At 44.8% G+C, this 18,642-nt stretch overlaps 1 protein-coding gene across 6 annotated transcripts in view; it reads right to left on the reverse strand.

Moving 5' to 3' along the window:
- Positions 1-18,642, reverse strand: part of PTPN1 (protein tyrosine phosphatase non-receptor type 1) — a 105,831-nt gene that overhangs the window by 8,404 nt on the left and 78,785 nt on the right. For 3 of the 6 annotated variants that reach the window (XM_077166720.1, XM_077166728.1, XM_077166710.1), the window contains exons 2-8: positions 17,857-17,947; positions 14,805-14,905; positions 11,900-11,998; positions 5,617-5,754; positions 2,181-2,390; positions 1,636-1,797; positions 1,066-1,262 (exon numbers count right to left, since the gene is read on the reverse strand). In XM_077166720.1, the coding sequence (XP_077022835.1) occupies positions 1,066-1,262; positions 1,636-1,797; positions 2,181-2,390; positions 5,617-5,754; positions 11,900-11,998; positions 14,805-14,905; positions 17,857-17,947 (998 nt within the window). The remainder of the gene's footprint in view (positions 1-1,065; positions 1,263-1,635; positions 1,798-2,180; positions 2,391-5,616; positions 5,755-11,899; positions 11,999-14,804; positions 14,906-17,856; positions 17,948-18,642) is intronic. The other 3 variants (XM_077166737.1, XM_077166730.1, XM_077166719.1) reach the window with 2 other exon arrangements.

The following is an 18,642-nucleotide window of genomic DNA, read 5'->3' on the forward strand; positions in this document are numbered from 1 at the left end:
CCAGGAACCTCAGGCAGCGCCCAAGGCCAGGGTGGGGTCTGGAGCCCCGTAGAATGCCATGGTGATGGGGGTGGGTTAGGGTGTGAGGACTGCTGTGCAGCAGGTCAGCTCTGCAAAGCCAAGGATAAACAGGGCAGACACAGTGCTTTGCCCTGCAGTCTGACTGTAGATTGCTTCCTCTCAGGTCAGGAAGCAATGTCTTGTCCCATCTGTACATCAAGCTGGAGATCCAAGCATAGAATGAAAGTTAACTGATCTAATCACTGGATACAGAACTGATCCATCTCTACTTTTTCACTCATAAACGAGGCCACAACGAAGACTCCATCTATATGTATCTTTGTGCATTTGTTCAAGAATTTCTGGAGGCATATACAACTGCTGGGTCAAAGGTGCATATATCTTAAACTGCCCTCCATAAAAGAGGTACCAAGGGCACTACCCCAGTAGCCTCAGGCTCAGACCAACTCCGATTCACCCTTCACACTTCCACTTGGCACCACTTCCTCCAGGCAGCCTTCCCTGACCATCCCGGGGGCTCGAGTGCCTTCTCCAAAGCTGACCTCCTCCATGTACCCTTCCACTGCATCACTGTCCACTTGCTCCAGCACGATTCATTTGAGATTTGCTCTTCTCCAACTTTCTACATGCATCAGTGGATGCTTAATAAATGTTGGTCCAACTATAGTTGGAAACAAAGATGGCAGCTATTCTAAAAGAGTCCATGAAAAGGTCAAGTTCCAAGAGAAGCAGGCTGTGTCCGGACCTTGTTCCCAGGGTGGGTGGGCGGCCTGGGGGAGGGACTATCTCTCACTCAGCAGGACCATGAGCCCGGCTCTGACAGGAGCCACCAGGTGGCGCTAGAGCCCTGCTGGCTGGGTGGAGGACTGGGCCAGGAGGCGTCCACCCAGGTCCCCTTGGGCAGGAGCCCGATTCCCAAGGGCCGAGGGCCGAGGGCCGCCTGCCAAGCAGAGGGTGCTTCCACAGGGCTTCAACATAAATATGTGCTTCTGAACAGAAGGTCTTTTCCCCCTGCCCCAGACAACCCAGGCCCTCTCACATTACCTTTCCAAGTTGTGGGAGGCACTTAAGGAAGTTCTGGTGTCTTCCTCTGTATCATCCTTCACCCACTGGTGGTTGGGAAAGAATTCCTTGCATTTCCCATTGTGTGACTCCAGGACTCGTTTGGGTGGCCGGGGCGGTGGGGGGATGTGCTCGGGTGGGGGCTCCAGGTCCTCATGCGAGAGCTCCTTCCACTGCTCCTTGAAATAGCAGCAAGACGAAGTCCCATTAGTTTCGAGTGAGGGCGACGGGTCAGGAAAACCATGCCCCTCTAAGCTGGCAGAAGCTGACGACCAGGGGAAGGGCTCTCATTGCTGCTCAGGCCGCCGGCCATAAACCTGGAAGGTGAACTTTGAGAAGGTCTACACTCCTTACCGACGCACTCTATTTAGGCACAGTGGCAGGGACTGGAATGAGATGAAAACTCCAACAACGTTCCAGCCATCTTAAACCTGAAGGGCAGCTATCTCCTCTGACAACTGGAGGTTTCTGGACTTTTACAACTGACTACCTCCTTCTTCAAAGAAACAAATGTAAACCATCATGCCTGACTAAAGCAAAAGCAATGCTGACCTGAACAGACGAGTCTCCCATGATGAATTTGGCGCCTTCGATCACAGCCAGGTAGGAGAAGCGGAGTTGGTCTGCCGTCTGGATCAGTCCCATTCGAAATTTCCTCATCTCTAGCAGAACTTTCTTAATGTCAACAGAGGAAGGGTCTTTCCTCTTGTCCATCTGAAAGCCAGGCAGGAGATACAGTTCAGTCTGCTCCAACTCTCAAGTACCATGTTACTCTGTGTGTGTCAGAAGCACAGATCTCCAGCTCCCTCGTGAGGTGGGAGTGGGGAAGGGAGGAAAACTCCCATTTCTGCACAAGTGGTTGAAAGAGTTAAGACTGAGAATTGGATTCTGTGGGTCTACTTGAATTCCACATTAAAATAAGGGTGTCCCTCCAATTTGCTGAAACAACAGAAGTTGTTAAAAACAGAAATCAAAAACTAGTGTGCCTGAGGAAATGTACTTCTACAGACCAGAACAGAGAAAGCTGACAGAAAAGGCCCAGGGTACATGTTTACACATTTCCTTAACCTGCCTGAGTGTTTTCAAGTCCTCCTTACCAGCAAAAGGCAGGTGTCGGCCAGACAGAAGGTCCCTGACCTGCCGATGCCGGCACTACAGTGCACCACGATGGGGCCATGCTCAAGACTTAGTGACCCCGACTCACGGACTTTGAAAAGAAAGTTCAGGAACGAGGCTGGTGATTCGGGGACTCCAAAGTCAGGCCATGTAGTATAGTGGAAATGTAAAATTTCTCGGGTTTCTTGAGTCTGAAAGAGATATTTATGACAACTGCAAGTCAATCATCTGTACTAGAAATCACTAATTTCGAGTATGCACCAAGTGACTTCCCACTCATCTGATACTACGAACAGCTTTAACTCTCAAAAGAAATACTAACGGTAGCATGTTTTCTCCCAGGGGCTGTGCCCTGCTGAAAACCTTTCTTTAGGATGGGGAGTGGTCTCACTCACTCTCATCTCTGAAGTACCCACCACTTCTCTCTGTCTCGTGACTGCAACTGATTTCTCTCTGCCTCACCAGGCACAATGATGCTGTACTGCCACCCCCCACACCTTGTCATAAGTTGCTACCATATTTCTCATGAAAGGAAGAGAAAGTAACTGTGGGCAAGTGGCACTGGCTCCACATAACACACAGCTTTTCAAGACCAGGTGGAAGCCTCAAAGATTGTCATTTTAGAGAAAAGAGAAACCAGCCCAGTCTCCAAGGAGTGGTGGTGCTGCCAATCCATGGCTCAATATCAAGCTGAGCAGTGACTGACGAGCAGGAGGAGAATGTAGACTGAGTGCTCCTCACAGTCCAGCACTGTATATGCTAGCTCATGGGGTTCTCACCTCACCCACTGAGGCCTATACTAGCATCAGTCCCATTTTCTAACTGAGGAGAATGAAGCTGGGAGGCCATACCTCCTTTAAATGGTGGACCAGGAATCCGCACCTAAATTTGCCCGACTCTGGAGCCCATGTTCAGAGCCTACTGCTGGAACGTTTGAAAGGAGAGCCCCACCCTTGTTGGCCCAAAGTACTTCTCCCCATGCCAGGGCCTGCTCCTAGTGGAGCAGAAAGAAAGGCCTTGGTGCCGTTTCCAGCTCTACTCCTTCCCCGGAGCCTGTAGGAGTCCCCTATACCCTCCATGCACACACTGACAGGGGCCAGTCACTTGTAAGTAAGGCCCTGAGGGAAGGGACCTGGAACCAGAAGTCTGGCTGCTGTGGCATGGGAGGAGGTGCGCAGACAGGAACCCCGCTGCCGGGTGGCCCACTCTGCCACACAGCCCCAAGGGCCAGCCGGTGCCTGGACCTCCTGCAGAAGAGCTGAGGGTGAAGACGCCTCAGGCCCGAGGCCCACTGCGGTGCTCATCTTCCTTCCTGTGGCAAACGTGCAGAGTGCCTCCTACCATGTGCCAGGTACAAGAGGGGTCGAGGACAGTGTTCTTGTGCTGCCCAGAACTCATAGAGAGCTGTAACAACCTTCACTGACCCTAATGTAATGAAAACGTGAAGAGATCAAAGATAAACACCAATGACTTAAAAGCAAGCTATGTTTTAGAAGATCTATTTCCAAAGAAAACACAGATTTAACCCTGCAACAGCTATTAAATACAGCGGCATCTTTCCGCAGAACTGGAAGAAATATGCATACGACATTAGGATAATTTATAGTAGCGCTAAGCAATTCCTTTTTTCTCTCTAGAACGTGATCTTAAAGAACGTGGCTTTTTAAAAAGAGACATATAAGGGTGGTACAATGGTGGCTCAGTGGCAGAATTCTCACCTGCCATACTAGAGACCCAGGACCAATTCTTAGTGTCTGCCCATACCAACAAACAAAAAGCACAACCACCACCAACAAAGAGACGTGTCTCCTCTACTTTGGGGGACAGAAAAGCACTTAATAAATTTGTAAAAACTGAATAGAAGAAGATATGCCAAAAGCAAGTTCTTTCTTTTAATCCTTAAAAAGGTGTGAGCCCTCTGCTCTTTACAGCCTAACCCTCACACCTGCCGGACTCCTTAGCACCCACATGTGCAGGGGAACAACAGTCAGTTGGATCAAACAGCTCCTCCCAATATCAAAATCTACAAGCTGGCTTCATTCACTCTGCCAAACAAAAAGCATCCTGGGGCACAATGACTGCACAAAACTCTTCTGCTTTGTCTTAATTCAATTTCCTTTAACAAGCAGGAGAAATGGTCTCAAGTCTTTACCAGAAGTCACTCTTTGGGTCAGGCTTACAAATGCTAAAAAGCATTTTTTAAAAGCCTGCTACATAATCCCCCAGGCACATTCCAGCATGTTGCCAACATTGTTCCTGAAAATCCTCCATAAAAACCCTCCATAAATTACATCCTTAGAGCCTCTATGTAAGGCCACAGCAAGGCTGAGGACTCCAGTGTTATCTCATCTCAGTCTGAGAGAACAGAGAGCACTCAGATAAACTGCAGTGCTGAATCCCCCGCAAAGTCATGCTAGTTTAACTTTTTCTCTACTTCTCAGTAACCTGTGCTAAGTTCTAGATCTTACTTCAACTAATAACAGGAATCATAATGCCTCTAAAGCATTAAAAAAACACTAAGAACCTCAAGAGCAGATCTTACCCTTCACCACAGCCCAGCAACTCCCAATCCAAGTAACTCTCCCACTTTCCTGCCTCTAACTCAGACTGTGTCTGGACAGCTCAATGGACAAGCCCACGCTACTGCAACCCAAGAGCCTCCTGAACCCAGTCCAGCAGTGCAATGAGGCCATGCTGGTCTACTTTGGACATGCTGACTCCTGGACCCTCATGAAACCTCAGTCCAACACGTGAGGAAATGGAGACCTGTGGATGTGAAGACAGTTTGACAGGGAGGAGCTGGGACCCAAACCCAGACAGTTGGCTTCCAGAGGGCCCAGAGTGGTTGACCACCAGGTTTAACGGTGTCCTCAGGGGCTTCCCCGAGGTCCCTGCCAGCCCTCAGAGTTATGGCTCCAGGTATACTACTTCAAATCCCCAGGGCCTTCTGGGATGCTTCTTAGCACAGGCCTTGCCAGGTTCAAAGACCAGCTTCCACTTAATAAAAGACCGCTGTCCAGAAGCAACTATTATACATCTTCCCCTAACAGATAAATCCGAAGATCTCACCTAGGAAACTTACCCTGGCCATGAAACTGAAGAGACTGAGGGCACCACATGCTGCTGGCCTTCAGCTCGCAGGCTGCCACGTGAGTCCCGCCACAATCGCAAAGGCAGGTAGAGGTCATTTATTAGGTAGAAAATTCCCTTTTTCCTCAGAATTGATGCTGACGAAGAATTAAGTTTAGGAAGAGGGCTCTATAGAGTAGAACTCTGCCCAGGCTCTCCTCGCTCTGTTAACCAGAGTGCCAAAAAGCACATTTTGCTCAGGGTATACAAAACCCAGAAAAGGTGGCGACATTACCCATGCAAAACAACAATTCACCAGTAACTGCCTGGAGCGCGTGCCATACTTACTGTAAGGTTTTCCAATTCTAACTGTCGTACTGTATAATATGACTTAACATCTTCAGACATCAATGTTAATTTCAAATTTGTATCTTCAAAGATCATTTCTTTTTCTTCTTTTTGTGGCCAGTACTGTGCGCATTTTAACTGAGGGAAGAAATACGCTGAATTATTGTGAGCAACTGATGGTTCTCCTATGATGAGGAGGCTTTGAGTATGTCCCATGAGCTCTACAACAACTCAAAGGGCCGGAATTTCCTAAACTTGGCAGTTACTGTCAGTGTAACCGCCTGCCTTTCTGGTGGATGGGGAGGTAGCTGTGAAGATCTAGGGCTGGGCCTGGAGTTATGAAGACAGGGCTCAGACTTCCAAACCCAGCACCCCCTGGATGTCCCCAGGAAGGGGGACTTCTGGGGTCTGACCTTTTCCTTATCACCTTCAAGGTGAAGACAGATTGCATAAAAGGGTTATGAGCCCCTCACAAACTATTTCCCATAGCCATTTCAAAGATTACCAAGGACCCGATGGGTGCTGATGGCACAAGGTGCAGATTCCTTATCTGTGAAAAATGACAGGCTAATTAAAAATAAGCACAGAAGAGACTGCATAGGAAAATGTACTGCAAAGACCAAAGGACTGGAATTGAGTGCAAGCTGATACTAAGAGAGGGATGGGGAGGGCTCCTCCCAGGCTCAGGGTCATCCACTGCCCCAGCCCCCAACCTTCATTCTGCTTTAGTTCACTTGAGGAAAAAAGTATTTTGAGGAAAATACTTTTTATTTTTGGTGGGAAGGGGGTGCATGGTCTGGGGATTGTTTCTGGGTCTCCCTTATGAAAGGTGAGCATTCTAGCACTGAATGACCTGCAGAAAAACACCTCTGATATTCTAGATTTAAATGTAGCTCATTAAATTTTTCTTGAAAACAAGCAAACTCCCAAAGGTTTGATTATAGTTTAAGAATATTTGATTAGAGTTTAGTGATATACTTTATTTTTAGATACATGACTTGAGCTAAATTTCTACACCAGTTAACCAGACATTTCAGCTACTTAATGACTGCTCTTGACAAAAATGGCCACTAGAGAGACTCTATAAGTTTCACTCACTGTTTATTTTTCAGAAACCTAAAACCTCCATATGGTTCCTAGGAGAGATAAGTCCTTTGCTTGTTGTGTTGGCTGGAAAGAGAGGCCAAGTGGAGAATTCTTGATATTCTCACAAGCAGTGGGGACAACCAAAGTTACAGGCTGAGCCCCCAAACTTGGGGTTTGTTCATATGAACTTAACCCTGCAAAGAATAGGCTAAGCCTACTTAAAATTAGGCCCAAGAGTCACCCACAAGAGAACCTCTTTTGTTGCTCAGATGTGGCCTCTCTCAGCCAACACAACAAGCAAACTCACTGCCTTCTCCCTCTCTACATGGGACATGAACTCCCAGGGGTGTGGACCTTCCTGGCAACAGGGAACAGAAATCCTAGAATGAGCTGGGACTCAACACCAAGGGATTAAGAAAACCTTCTCGACCGAAAGGGAGGAAGAGCGAAATCAGACAAAATAAAGTGTCAATGGCTGAGAGATTCCAGAGTCGGGAAGTTATCCTGGAGGTTATTCTTATGCATTAAATAGATGTCACCTGTTTAGTTAAGGCATAACAGAGAGGCTGGAGGGAACTGCCTGAAAATGCAGAGCTCCAGTAGCCATGTTTCTTGAAGACGATTGTGTAATGATATAGTTTTCCACAACATGACTGTGTGATTATGAAACCTTTGTGTCTGATGCCCCTTTTATCTATGGTATGGACAGATGAGTAAAACATATGGATTAAAATAAATAATATGGGGAACAAATGTTAAAATAAATTTAGTAGATTGAAATGCTAATGATCAATGAAAGGGAGGGGTAAGGGGTACGGAATGCATGAAATTTTTTTGTTTTCTTTTTATTTGTTTTTCTGAATTTATGCAAATGTTCTAAGAATTGATCATGATGATGAATACACAAGTATGTGATGAAAAAAAAGAATGTTCATATTGCATGTTGATTGGTTTTATTAATAAAAATTAAAAATAAAAAAAACACCTGCGTCACTGTGGGCACCCAAAGCAGTGAGCAAAGAGAAAATAAAGCAAAGACAAAGAAATACAAAATGGCCACGAGCCATGAAGGAAGAGGCCAGTGATCCATGTCTAAGCAGGGAAGAGGAGTGTCTTAAATCTCTCCACACAGCAGGAACTTTCAAAAGCAAATACAAAAAAAGCCTAATAAATCTCTGCTATCTGGATAAAAACTAAGACTTTGCCACTTTACAACTGAGCAATTCTAGCACTGTACAACTAAGTGCTGAAAAATGACTTCATTTTTAAGAACGTCTGTCTATGCACCTCAAGTAATACAGCCTGCTCTTCTCTCACTGGCTGTCATGTCCTGTAAAAAATTTTGTTTTTAACACACACATACACTCCACACGAAAGCACAAGATATGATTTCCTGCTATCATAATAGATTGATACCTATCAACTAGAAAGGATATTTTTATTGGAAGGCAGTCTTTCACCAGGATTCACCAGGGTGAATCAGCAACATGGCAGCAACAGCATAATATCATCTCTCATAGCTGCTAGTACCACCCTGAAGGCAGATGTTAGAAAGAGTCCTTGGGGCCTTCCAAAAAAACAGCTAAGTAACCATAAGAAAAATCTATCAAAGACATCTGTGAGACCCTGTGATGGATAATTTGGCTTCCCCAAAGAATTATTAACACAGAGAATTGTGTTATAACTGTGTTAACACTTAGAACTACCTAAGATGAGTACAAAACTGATGCATGAACCTAAGATACTTAAGATACAAAATGCAGTGTCTTGGGTATGAAAGCACCTGAAATGAAATACAGCATCTTTAGTAGACATTTAAGAGAAAAATAAAGACAACGTTTCTGGATAGCAACCTAAATTTTCCTTACTCATCTCCCCTGCCGAAACAACAATCCCAACCCTGACGTACATCTACACTCTACAATGGCACGTCTAAAGTCAATTTTTAAACAGATCAATGAACGGTACCCATAGACTTGCTTGAAAACAGGGTTGCCACAAACCTTCAATTTGTAAATGCACAGTACGTGTGAAGTGCAGTAAAAGTGAAGCACCTTAAAATGAGGTGTGCCTGTGCTTTAGATGGTCCATTACCATCTAAAGCACAGCCAGGTTGGGTGACCCCAGTCTAACAATGCACAATCACCTCCTACATAACTGTTTTCCAGAAAGCATGGGATTCTGAAAGGACAACAGGCAGGCTTGCCAAAAATAGGAAGGAAGCATTCTACATTTTTTGGTGAAGGAAGGAAAGCAGGAAACAAAAATGCATTAAATGGAAACTCACTGCAAGCTGACTTTCACCACGGTGGTAAAGACAGTTTATAATGTGATATGAGCAAATAAGACACTGCAATGAATCATAATTTCTCCTAGCCAGCCCTTCTGGGGATGATGATGTTGATACAGAATTGATAATGCTGACCAACCCCATCTACCACACACACACAAAGCTTGAGTCTCACTCCATATCTTGCTCTTTCATGCCAATCGGTATACCCAAATGACCCTAAATGGAACAGAACAGTTATAAAGGAAAACAGGTATGACCATTGCATTATCAAAATAAACTACAATAAAATTAACCAATTACCAAGACAGAAATCCAAGAGGAAAGGAAAGGCCAATGTCAGACTTGAGAGGAAGGCAGCCAAAAGCTGAGCCTGGAAAAGAACTCTCACTGTAATGGGACCACAGCAGCAGTCCACAACATAAACCACGTGCCAAGAGCAAGGAGGCTTTCACCTGAGCTTTTCACGACAACAAAGAAATAAACAAAAAGTGAAGCTGCCATATATGACTTTTGAGCAAGTCAGTCTTGACTGAAAACTCCCAGTCCTCCATTACCATCTGAAGCACAGGCACACCTTATTTTAAGGTGCTTCACTTTTACCGCACTTCACACATACTGTACATTTTACAAATTGAAGGTTTGTGGGAACCCTGTTTTCAAGCAGGTCTATGGGTACCATCTTTCCAACAGCCTATGGTCAATTTCCATCTCTGTGTCACATTTTAATTAAGGCATGTGCATTGAGTTTTTTAGACACAATGCAATCGCACACTTTAACATTTAGAGCAGTGGGAAACCCCACAATCCATGTGACTTGCTTTATTGCAGTGGCTGGCACCGAGCCCACAGAACCTCTAAGGTATACCTGCAGTGATTCCCAACCAGGGCCCATTTTGCCTCCCAGGGCCATGTGTCTGGGGATATTTTTCACAGTCCCACCTGGAGGGCAGGGAGCACTCCTGGCATCTGGCGGAGGAGGCTAGGGATGCTGCTAGCCCTCCCACCACGTGCAGGATGCCCACAGCAGAGAGCAATCCAGCTCCAATCTCACTAGGACCACAGCTGAGGACTCACCTGTGCTGAGCCCTCCATAGCTGCCCTGCTCAATCCCCCAAGTAAGCAGAGTGTGGCAGAAACCTAATGCTCTGTTTATTCAAAATTGCTGACAAGAGTGGTGAAGAGTGGGGTGGGGGGGTTGCTTCACACATGTGACTTCACATTTTACTAAGAAAGCTGCTAAAGCAGAAAGAAAAGAATTAAAAAGCACTTTCACCGAAAAAAGTATTGTCTAAGACAAGAACTCAGGCAAGGCCCTTCCTTATCTATTACTGTTGAGCAAAAACAAATACTTTCATTTAAAGAAGTGGGCAGAGAAAAAAAAAAAAAAGCATAATTTTATACTTAAGAGGAATATTTTACATGGGTAAGACCGTTTCTTTTTGTATGGGCGGAGGGAAAAGGCTTTGTGGCCAATGCTTCCAGTTTTCATTGCTGAAGTTCTCTTTGAAATGCTGCTCCCTTGCACTTGCTTTTTACCCCCTAGGGAACCCTAATGTTCCTCTGTCAAGCCACATGTGTACCCCAAGGTGGCCACTGCAGCCACAAGCGCAGTGTCCAGCTCAGCGTCAGCACCATGGTGCCAGGGCACGTCAAGGCCTGGGGATACCCAGTTCCCTGGCTGGAAAACCTGCTCCTGGACCAGAGGTTCCTATTGGCTCCATAGTCTTCAGTTTACCTTCTACCTTCTCCTGGCTGGTGAGAGCCCCAGATGGACCAGCAATGCTGGGAGAGGGACTGGGGCAAGGGGGGAGAAAGGCAGGCAGCCCCAACAGTGGGCATATGGCATCTATGTGTTATGCTGAATTCCACATTTGTGGCCTGTACATGTATACAGTCTTACATAGGGAGACAGACCACTAACAGAAGCATGGGAAGGGAGAGGAGGAGTTACAGGCTGATCTAAGGGAAGCAACTGAGGATATCTGGAAGTGAAGTGATTCAGATCCTTAGCCCAGAAAACATGGCAAAGAAAAAAAAAAACAAAAGGTTTGTCCTGGCTGAAACGTGGAGATGAGAACGTAGAGAGGAATGTGGGTCCAGGTTACCTACAGCATACCACCCAGGATAAACAAGCCATGTTACATATCATCCTGTGCGACAGTAAGGAGCCACAGAAGGGTGTTCAGCGGGGAGGTACCAGGGGTGGCTGGTTCAGAAGGATCTTTCTGGATGCAGGGTACAGAATGCGGCATGAAGGGAGCAAGTCAACAGGCAGAGTTCTAAAGGGCCAGAAGAATGAGAGGGTGATGGTCTCAAGAAGCTGCTCCCTGCACATGCTACTCCAAGGGATGTTTTATGAGCTGCACAGCACTCAGAAGAAAGGATGATGGAATTCCTAGAGTAAATGCACAAGCAGATGACGTCCACATTCAGGAGGAAAGGCCAGAGCCGATACCTGGGTATTTTATGGCAGCGAACCTACAGTGCAGCTGCTCCCACAGCTCTGCAAAGCCCCTCAGCTCGTCAACAGGAGGCATGCTCCCACCAGCCGGAAAGGCAGATGTGGTGACAAGAGGCAAAGGTTTTTCAGAACAGAAGCATGTGTGCACAGCTCCCAGTACAGCAAGGGTGGGAGGGAGACAGGCACACCCAGCCCTGGAGGCCGACTGACCAGCGGGGGAAAGTAGACAGATCCAGGCCAACTTTCCATTCCCCTCTTTATGGTCACCTAATTGTCTGACCTGTTCATAACAGATACCTATTTATATATTGACTCTTTAACTATAATGATACCATGTAAAAGAAATTTAAAATCAATGGAAAGGAATAAGGAAGTGTAAACTAAATTAACTTTATGGACCAGTATACCACAGAGATACAAACTGTGAATAAACCCAAACTTACCGATCCCTTTTCCATCACTCTGTTGAGCATGACGACGCCCCTACTCTTCTGCTCCCACACCATCTCCCAAAAGTGACCACACGTATTCGGCAGAGGACCCTGCAAACAAACCATTCACATTACATGCAGCTTTTTAAACCTTTGGTGGTAAGCAGACTGCCCCCTCCATCCTCACCAGCCTGGGCGGAGGCGGGCTGGGGCTGGGATGGGGACCTGCCCCTCCCCTCCTTGTGGTCAGTGACCACAACTCCATTTCTACCACTCAGTAAAACATAATTTCTGTATTTCAGTTCAGGGCTGACAGAAGACAGAAAACGCTGATTCTGCTTTCTGGTTTGGACGACTGGCCAGCTCTACTGAGGTCCATCCCTAAGGCGGAGATAGAATGTAGAGAAAACTGCTGGGTACAGGCAGGAGGCAGGATGGGGAAATGACCAGCAGTGACATTTCTGGGGTCCAACTCCTAGCTCTAATCACTTATGTGACCTTGAGCAAGTCACCTAACCTCTCTGCGCCCCAGTTTCCCCATCTATATTTTGGACTCATATCCGCTAATACTCATGGGGCTGTAAAAATCAACTGTGATTTCATATATAAAATAAAGGACTTAGTAGAGTGCCTGGAACAGAGTAAGCACCCAGTAAAATGTTAGCTAGTATTATTAGTACTAATAATGGCAAGCCTAACCACAGACATGTAAAGGGTCAGGCAGGTGCGCTGATGGGGTAAGGGGCCACTGGGGCATGGTGGAGTGTCTGCTGAGCAGCTGGCCTCCATCTCAGTTCAACCCACCTGGCAACAGACAGAGATGCTTCCTGAATACAAGGGAATGAATGTCCTGAGTTTGTCTTATTTTTTAGTACCACCTGGAGGAGAATCACCTATCATCTCCACACCGGAGCCTGTCATCTCCTCTGGCCAGTACCTGTTCTTCTAGAACGGTTTCATTCTCATCTGCTTTTACCCATATTCTCTTTACTGTTAAATCATTACCCTTGAAGCTACCGACACTTTCCATGATCATGCTCACCCTGAGTGCTGTGTTTCTCTTTCCTCTCCTCTGAACTCATCTCAGACTTCTTAAGAGTCACACTCTAAATATGTGCTGCAGGTATCAAGACAGAGCAGACTACACTTGTACCCTTTCCCCCCAACTAACATGAAAATGTCTCCTTGAAGGCAGCAATTACGTGGCTTCCAGGCCGGCCCCCTCCTTTCATCAACTTTGCCCTGGGCACAAGGACCCTAGGTGACAGATGTACCACAGCTGTGCTCTCAGCCATCTTCTCCTTTCTGGTTTGCCCTTTTTTCCCAATTTAGAATCTGCTTTTATATCTCTAACTTTTGAAAATAAGAATATACACTTATCTGTATAACGAACAACAACGAAAATTAAAAATGGGAAGCTTTCTTTTTTGTTTTTTGGTGGCTTAGAAAACGTCTGTCATACTGACTAGAAGTGTTAATTTAGGGTCAGGCTGCTTCAACCCCTTTTGTAGACCCCAGGTCAAAGGGAGGCCAAGTAAAAAAGTTAGATACACCCATCGTACCATCTTACAAAACAGACACCTTCAAATGCTCCAAGCAATTTCTAGGGCATGAGGGCAGGGAGGACATGATGTGAAAATTCCTCGATAATTTCCATAAACTCCATTTGACTTTATACATATTCTATCTATATCTTTGCTTTGGGCTTCCTAACACCACACCAAAGTTGGATGGCTGAAATTAGGCCATCCAAGAGTCCACCTTTGTCTCAACCTCTGCTTCCAAGCTCGCCACAGCCAGGGTCTCCCTCCTGTATCACCCAGAGGCGCTGGGAGGCCAGGGCTGAGGGCCTGGGAAAGGCCCACCATGAACTTACTCAACGGGCCCATGGATGGAATGCAGCTTGGCTGATGTTCCCCACATGACATCTGGGCCGATTCTGGTCATGGTGGCCAAGAACTGGGGCAGCACAAAAACGCAATGAAGAAGGACAATGGGGGATATACCCTGATGTAGCTCCCTGCCCTGAACTGGCCTTTTGTTGACAATAGTTTCTGGCTTCACCGTAATTTCAATCTCCAAGTATTAAAAAGAATTATGATGTCAGACTTCATTTGCATCTATGTGACTTAAAGTCATATAGAAGGCTAATAAACTGATATTCCTGATATGGAATGTGAAAACAAAAATCATGATAGGGAAAAAATACAAAACATAGACTGTTAGACCAATTTGCGGATGGCAGATTAAGACTTGAGAAAATTAATTTAAACGAAACTCCTTTAGCTCCTTCCCAGACACCCATGATCTTTGGATCACACACTATTTCAGTATTTTATAAGAGGGTCAATCATTAAGCTATTTTTATGAAATTTTTTTCCATAAAGGTGCCAAAACCAACAGGAATTTTAAGTCATTTTTCTAAAACTGTGCTTGTTCATGTAATCGAATGTATGCTTTTTCTGGGCCAAAGAATGAGGGTCCTGCTGAGGAATTAATGCAGAATTTCTGAACAGACAACCAGCAAGGGCTCCCTGTCCACTGCTGACCCACAGGTTTGTCGGTAGAAGCACTTGAGGCTCTGACGCCAGCGTTTGGGCATCTGCACAGGTGCAGGCCCTTCTCTAGCACGGCTGCCTCTGGCTTCTGTCAACAGACCACAGGCATCTTTGGCATTTTAATGGTTTCTCAGAAGTTCTGATTCCTAGCGATGTCATACTTTTCAGATAAGATTAGCTTTACAATCTAACTGAAACTTGGAGGATTTTTTTCTTTCCTTACTGCTTTTTGGTTTATTTGAAACCTGACAATCTAATAGATGTGGCAGGTTTTATATGAGGTATAGCTAACAGCACTCTAAAATTCTTCAGCTGTCAGTAAGGCAAAAACACTTTAAAAATCCAGAGAATCCACTCACCTGGGTAAGAATGTAACTCCTTTGGGCTTCTTCCATTTTTATCAAACTAGCATTGATGTAGTCATTGTCTTCTTGATGTAGTTTAATCCGACTATGGTCAACTGGAAGGCAGACAGGAAGGCAGAGGTTAACCCTGGAGGACCAAAGTGTCCACGGGCAGGCAGAGCCCACTCAGGGAAGCAAAGGAGGCAGGCTGTGACATAAGGGTGTTCACTGGATGGGACCCTGTTCCATTAACTGAGATTAGTCATCAACAGGGTGATGACTCATATTTTCAGATGGTCATACTGATGAAACAGAAACAAAAACCTTTTTTGAAGTATTTGAAATTTAACACTAAATAGTAACAGGGTAAACTATACCATAAACGCAGTTTATATGCTCCTTCAGAAATGAGTTGTTAGGCCTTATGACTGCACCAAAACCTGAACCAATGTTCGGTAGTTTAAGAAGTTCAAATATAATAAACTTAAAAAGAGAATTTAATAGGAGAAAATAAAGTCCAAGTCCAAAACATATATATATATATATAAAAAATATATTTTAGAATAGTTTTTAGAAATAAACTCTCATATGGCAGTTCTATCACAGGTTATTAAAAATGCACCAATATTGTTTTTTTGTTTTTGCTTTTTTTCTCTCACCATTACTTTGTCACACAGCAGTTGTTCCTGGGAGCCACTTTCCTTATCATAATTTATATATAGAGTGGCCAACAAGGCAGGTGGGCAATCTAATTTCTGGCTCAACACTAGAGATGATGAACTCAGGTGCCCACTGTAAGGAGTATCTTCTCCCCCAGCCCAACAAGAAAAGGAGAAGTCAATGTGGGTAAGACTTCTGGGGCTTTTTAATCTAAAGGATTCCAAGGGCAGATGATTTTGAAATTAGCCACCTTTTGGAATAATGCTTCTGACTGTGGACAGTTAATATAACTTGAGATACTCAGTAACATTTAAGGGGATCAAGGAAATAAAAGATCTAAAAAACAACTGTGTGACTGGCATTGTTTATACAAATGGGTTCAAATAGGCCCCACCAGGCGACCCTGGGCAAACACCTCATCCTCTGGGCCTTAGTTTTTTCATTTGCCAAATGGAAGATAATAATAGGGGTGTAAGAAGATTAAATGAGGTAATGCTTCACAGCACCTGGTACGATGAGGGAAGTGCTATTATCATCATCATCATCAATGAGGATGGTAACAGTCATCTTCTACCTTGAACCATTCTCCTAATTCCCCCCATAACCTTATAAGCAAATTACTTTTCTAGTGGAAAGTGTATGTGTGTGTGGGGGGCGAGTTGATTATGGGAAGTGATATTGGGGACAAAAAAGTATGAAAATCACTTCCCTGGAAGGATATTTTAGATGCCGGGCTTTTTTTTCCTCTGTAAAACTCCTTCACAAAACTACTTAGACGAGCTCTCATAAAAAATGCAACTATGGACTACTAAAGACAACATCACTCTGTAACTCAGAGCAAGTATAAAAGCTAGAGACAAAGGAATCTCCTGGCACAGTGTGAAACGTATTTGTTCCTTCAAGCTCATATCAGCTATCTACAGGTGGCCAGGACTTCACAGCAGAATTACCAGAGGAGCTTCTGCTTACTAATTTTTTTTTCGCATGGGCAGGCACTGGGAACTGAACCCTGGTCTCTGGCATGGTAGGCAGGAACTCTGCCACTAAGCCACCATTGCACCACTCGCTAATTACTTAAAAAATTTTTTTTAAAAATAAATACATAGCCTAGACTTGCTGAATGAAGATTGTCAGGTGTCGGGGCCCAACCACGTGTTGCTTGGAAAAGTACATCAGATGTTTCTGGGGCACACCTTTGGCTCAGAACATTACAATCATAGCCACCACTTAATAAGCACTCACTATGTACCAGTGCAGGCTTATGCTATTTTTATTTCATCCTCATACATCCCATGAGACAGGTGTGTAATTAATGTTTTACTGAAAATATAAGAAGAGAACAATCTTCCCAAAGCCACACAGCTAAAAGTGGGAGAGCTGAGATTCCAATCCAGGGTGGAAACCATAGCAGCAGAGGCACACCGCTTTGTAGTAATTCTAAGTCCGTTTTCACTCTTTTCCCAGGAACTTGAATGCTGTCCACACAAAAGTAGGTTGTGCAACCAGCTCTCATGCAGAGAGTGCTGCAAGCTGCCACTCACAGTCACTGTGCAACTGCCTTAGGAGGCTCGCAGTAAGTGCCTGTCTAAGGAATGACTGAATGAATCTTTTCTGTCTCTGGCAGAGAATCCTGTAAGGGAGAGTTCAGCAGCTACAACCGCTCGCTGAATGGCAACACCTAAAACCCTGGAGGTGAGTAAAAAAGCCCTCGATGGCCCAGAACAGAGGACAAAGCTCATGTCCTTTATTCAGGAACAAGCCCAAATTTCTTACTCAGCCCCAATTTCTTTTAAGTATTCCATCACATTTAGTTATTTACTTTTTAGATATCAGCAGACTGAAGCCAATTACTCAGAGGGCAGAGGGGGCTGCTAGACACCAGTAAGCATACTACAATCTTAAGATCTGAGCTCTAAAAATGCAGGGAAGAGGGAGAAAAACGATGAAGGCAGGGAACAAACTCAACAAGCAGAGCTGTCTTGTGCATTTAGTGGAGGGAATGAACAGGCTCTCATCCCCTATTATTTGTAGGTCAGCATTCCAGTTCAGTGCAATGCATGGGGTCTAATAATACTGCTGCTGAGTCATCAAGAAAAGGGGTTACATTATGCTTGCTCTACTTTGCCTCAGCTGCTAGGAAAATGATTCATTACAAAAACAGTCAAAGCTAAAAAGGTGCTTTGAACATAACTGAATTTTCCAGTCACTGAAACCTTACCCCTTCTACAACAGTGGAAAAATAAACCATTACTCTAAGTTTTTAGTGCCTCTATAATAGGAAACTATTAAGTCATAAACCTACACTGCTACTGACTCATTATAAGTTCCAGGGTTAAAGGAGTCTTGACTGAAAAGGCCCTGCAGTGATGGAAGCAGTGAGATCAGTAACAGAGATATGAATACTTACAGGGACTGACATCTCTGTACCTGTTTCGGTTCTTGTTCTTAGGAAGCTTGGCCACTTTGCAAGGGAAGTCGCTGGCTTCATGTCGGATATCCTACAAAAAAAGGGAGAAAGGCATTTTGAAATTTCTGGCATCAGGAATTCATCTGAATGTTTCATTGGGCATCAGCTACATGCTAGGCACTGAATAACTCCCAGTGCAGAAACAGACTGGAGATAACCAAAAGGGATATGACTTAAAGGTATGTACAAGATCACAGGAGAAAAACAGAAAAGGAACAACCACATGCCTAAGGGTGGAAGGCAGTAGCATGGGGCTTGGAGCTAGGAAGATGTGAAAGAAGGCAGAGCCAGAGAGGAAGGGAAGAATCAGCGAGTGGGCCAGAGTGGGAGGAAGGCAGATGGCTGGAGGGCACAGGTGGGTAGGCCAGATCATGAAAAGCCTTGAATGCCAGGCCTGGGAATTCTAACTGTAACTCTGTAAGCCTGTACAGTTATTAAAAGCAGATAAATTGTACTTTTATGTAACAAACTATCCAACTGTTTTCCCAGGAGATGGTAAACAAACCCTATCAAACCCAACTGTCAGAAAGAGCCCGAATTAACAAAAGACCTGCCCCATGCTGCCTGCTAGATGGAAGACTGATCGCTCAATCTGAATGTTCTCTCCCAAAACAGCATTAAAATTATATTAAAGAATCTCTCATTTTTAATTTGTATGCTATAATTAAAAGGTAAACACACAAGGGGAGAAGAATAGACTACAATAGCAAGAGAATTTTGGCACTG

This window comes from Tamandua tetradactyla, chromosome 1 (assembly GCF_023851605.1).
Source record: "Tamandua tetradactyla isolate mTamTet1 chromosome 1, mTamTet1.pri, whole genome shotgun sequence".
Classification (NCBI taxonomy): Eukaryota; Metazoa; Chordata; class Mammalia; order Pilosa; family Myrmecophagidae; genus Tamandua; species Tamandua tetradactyla.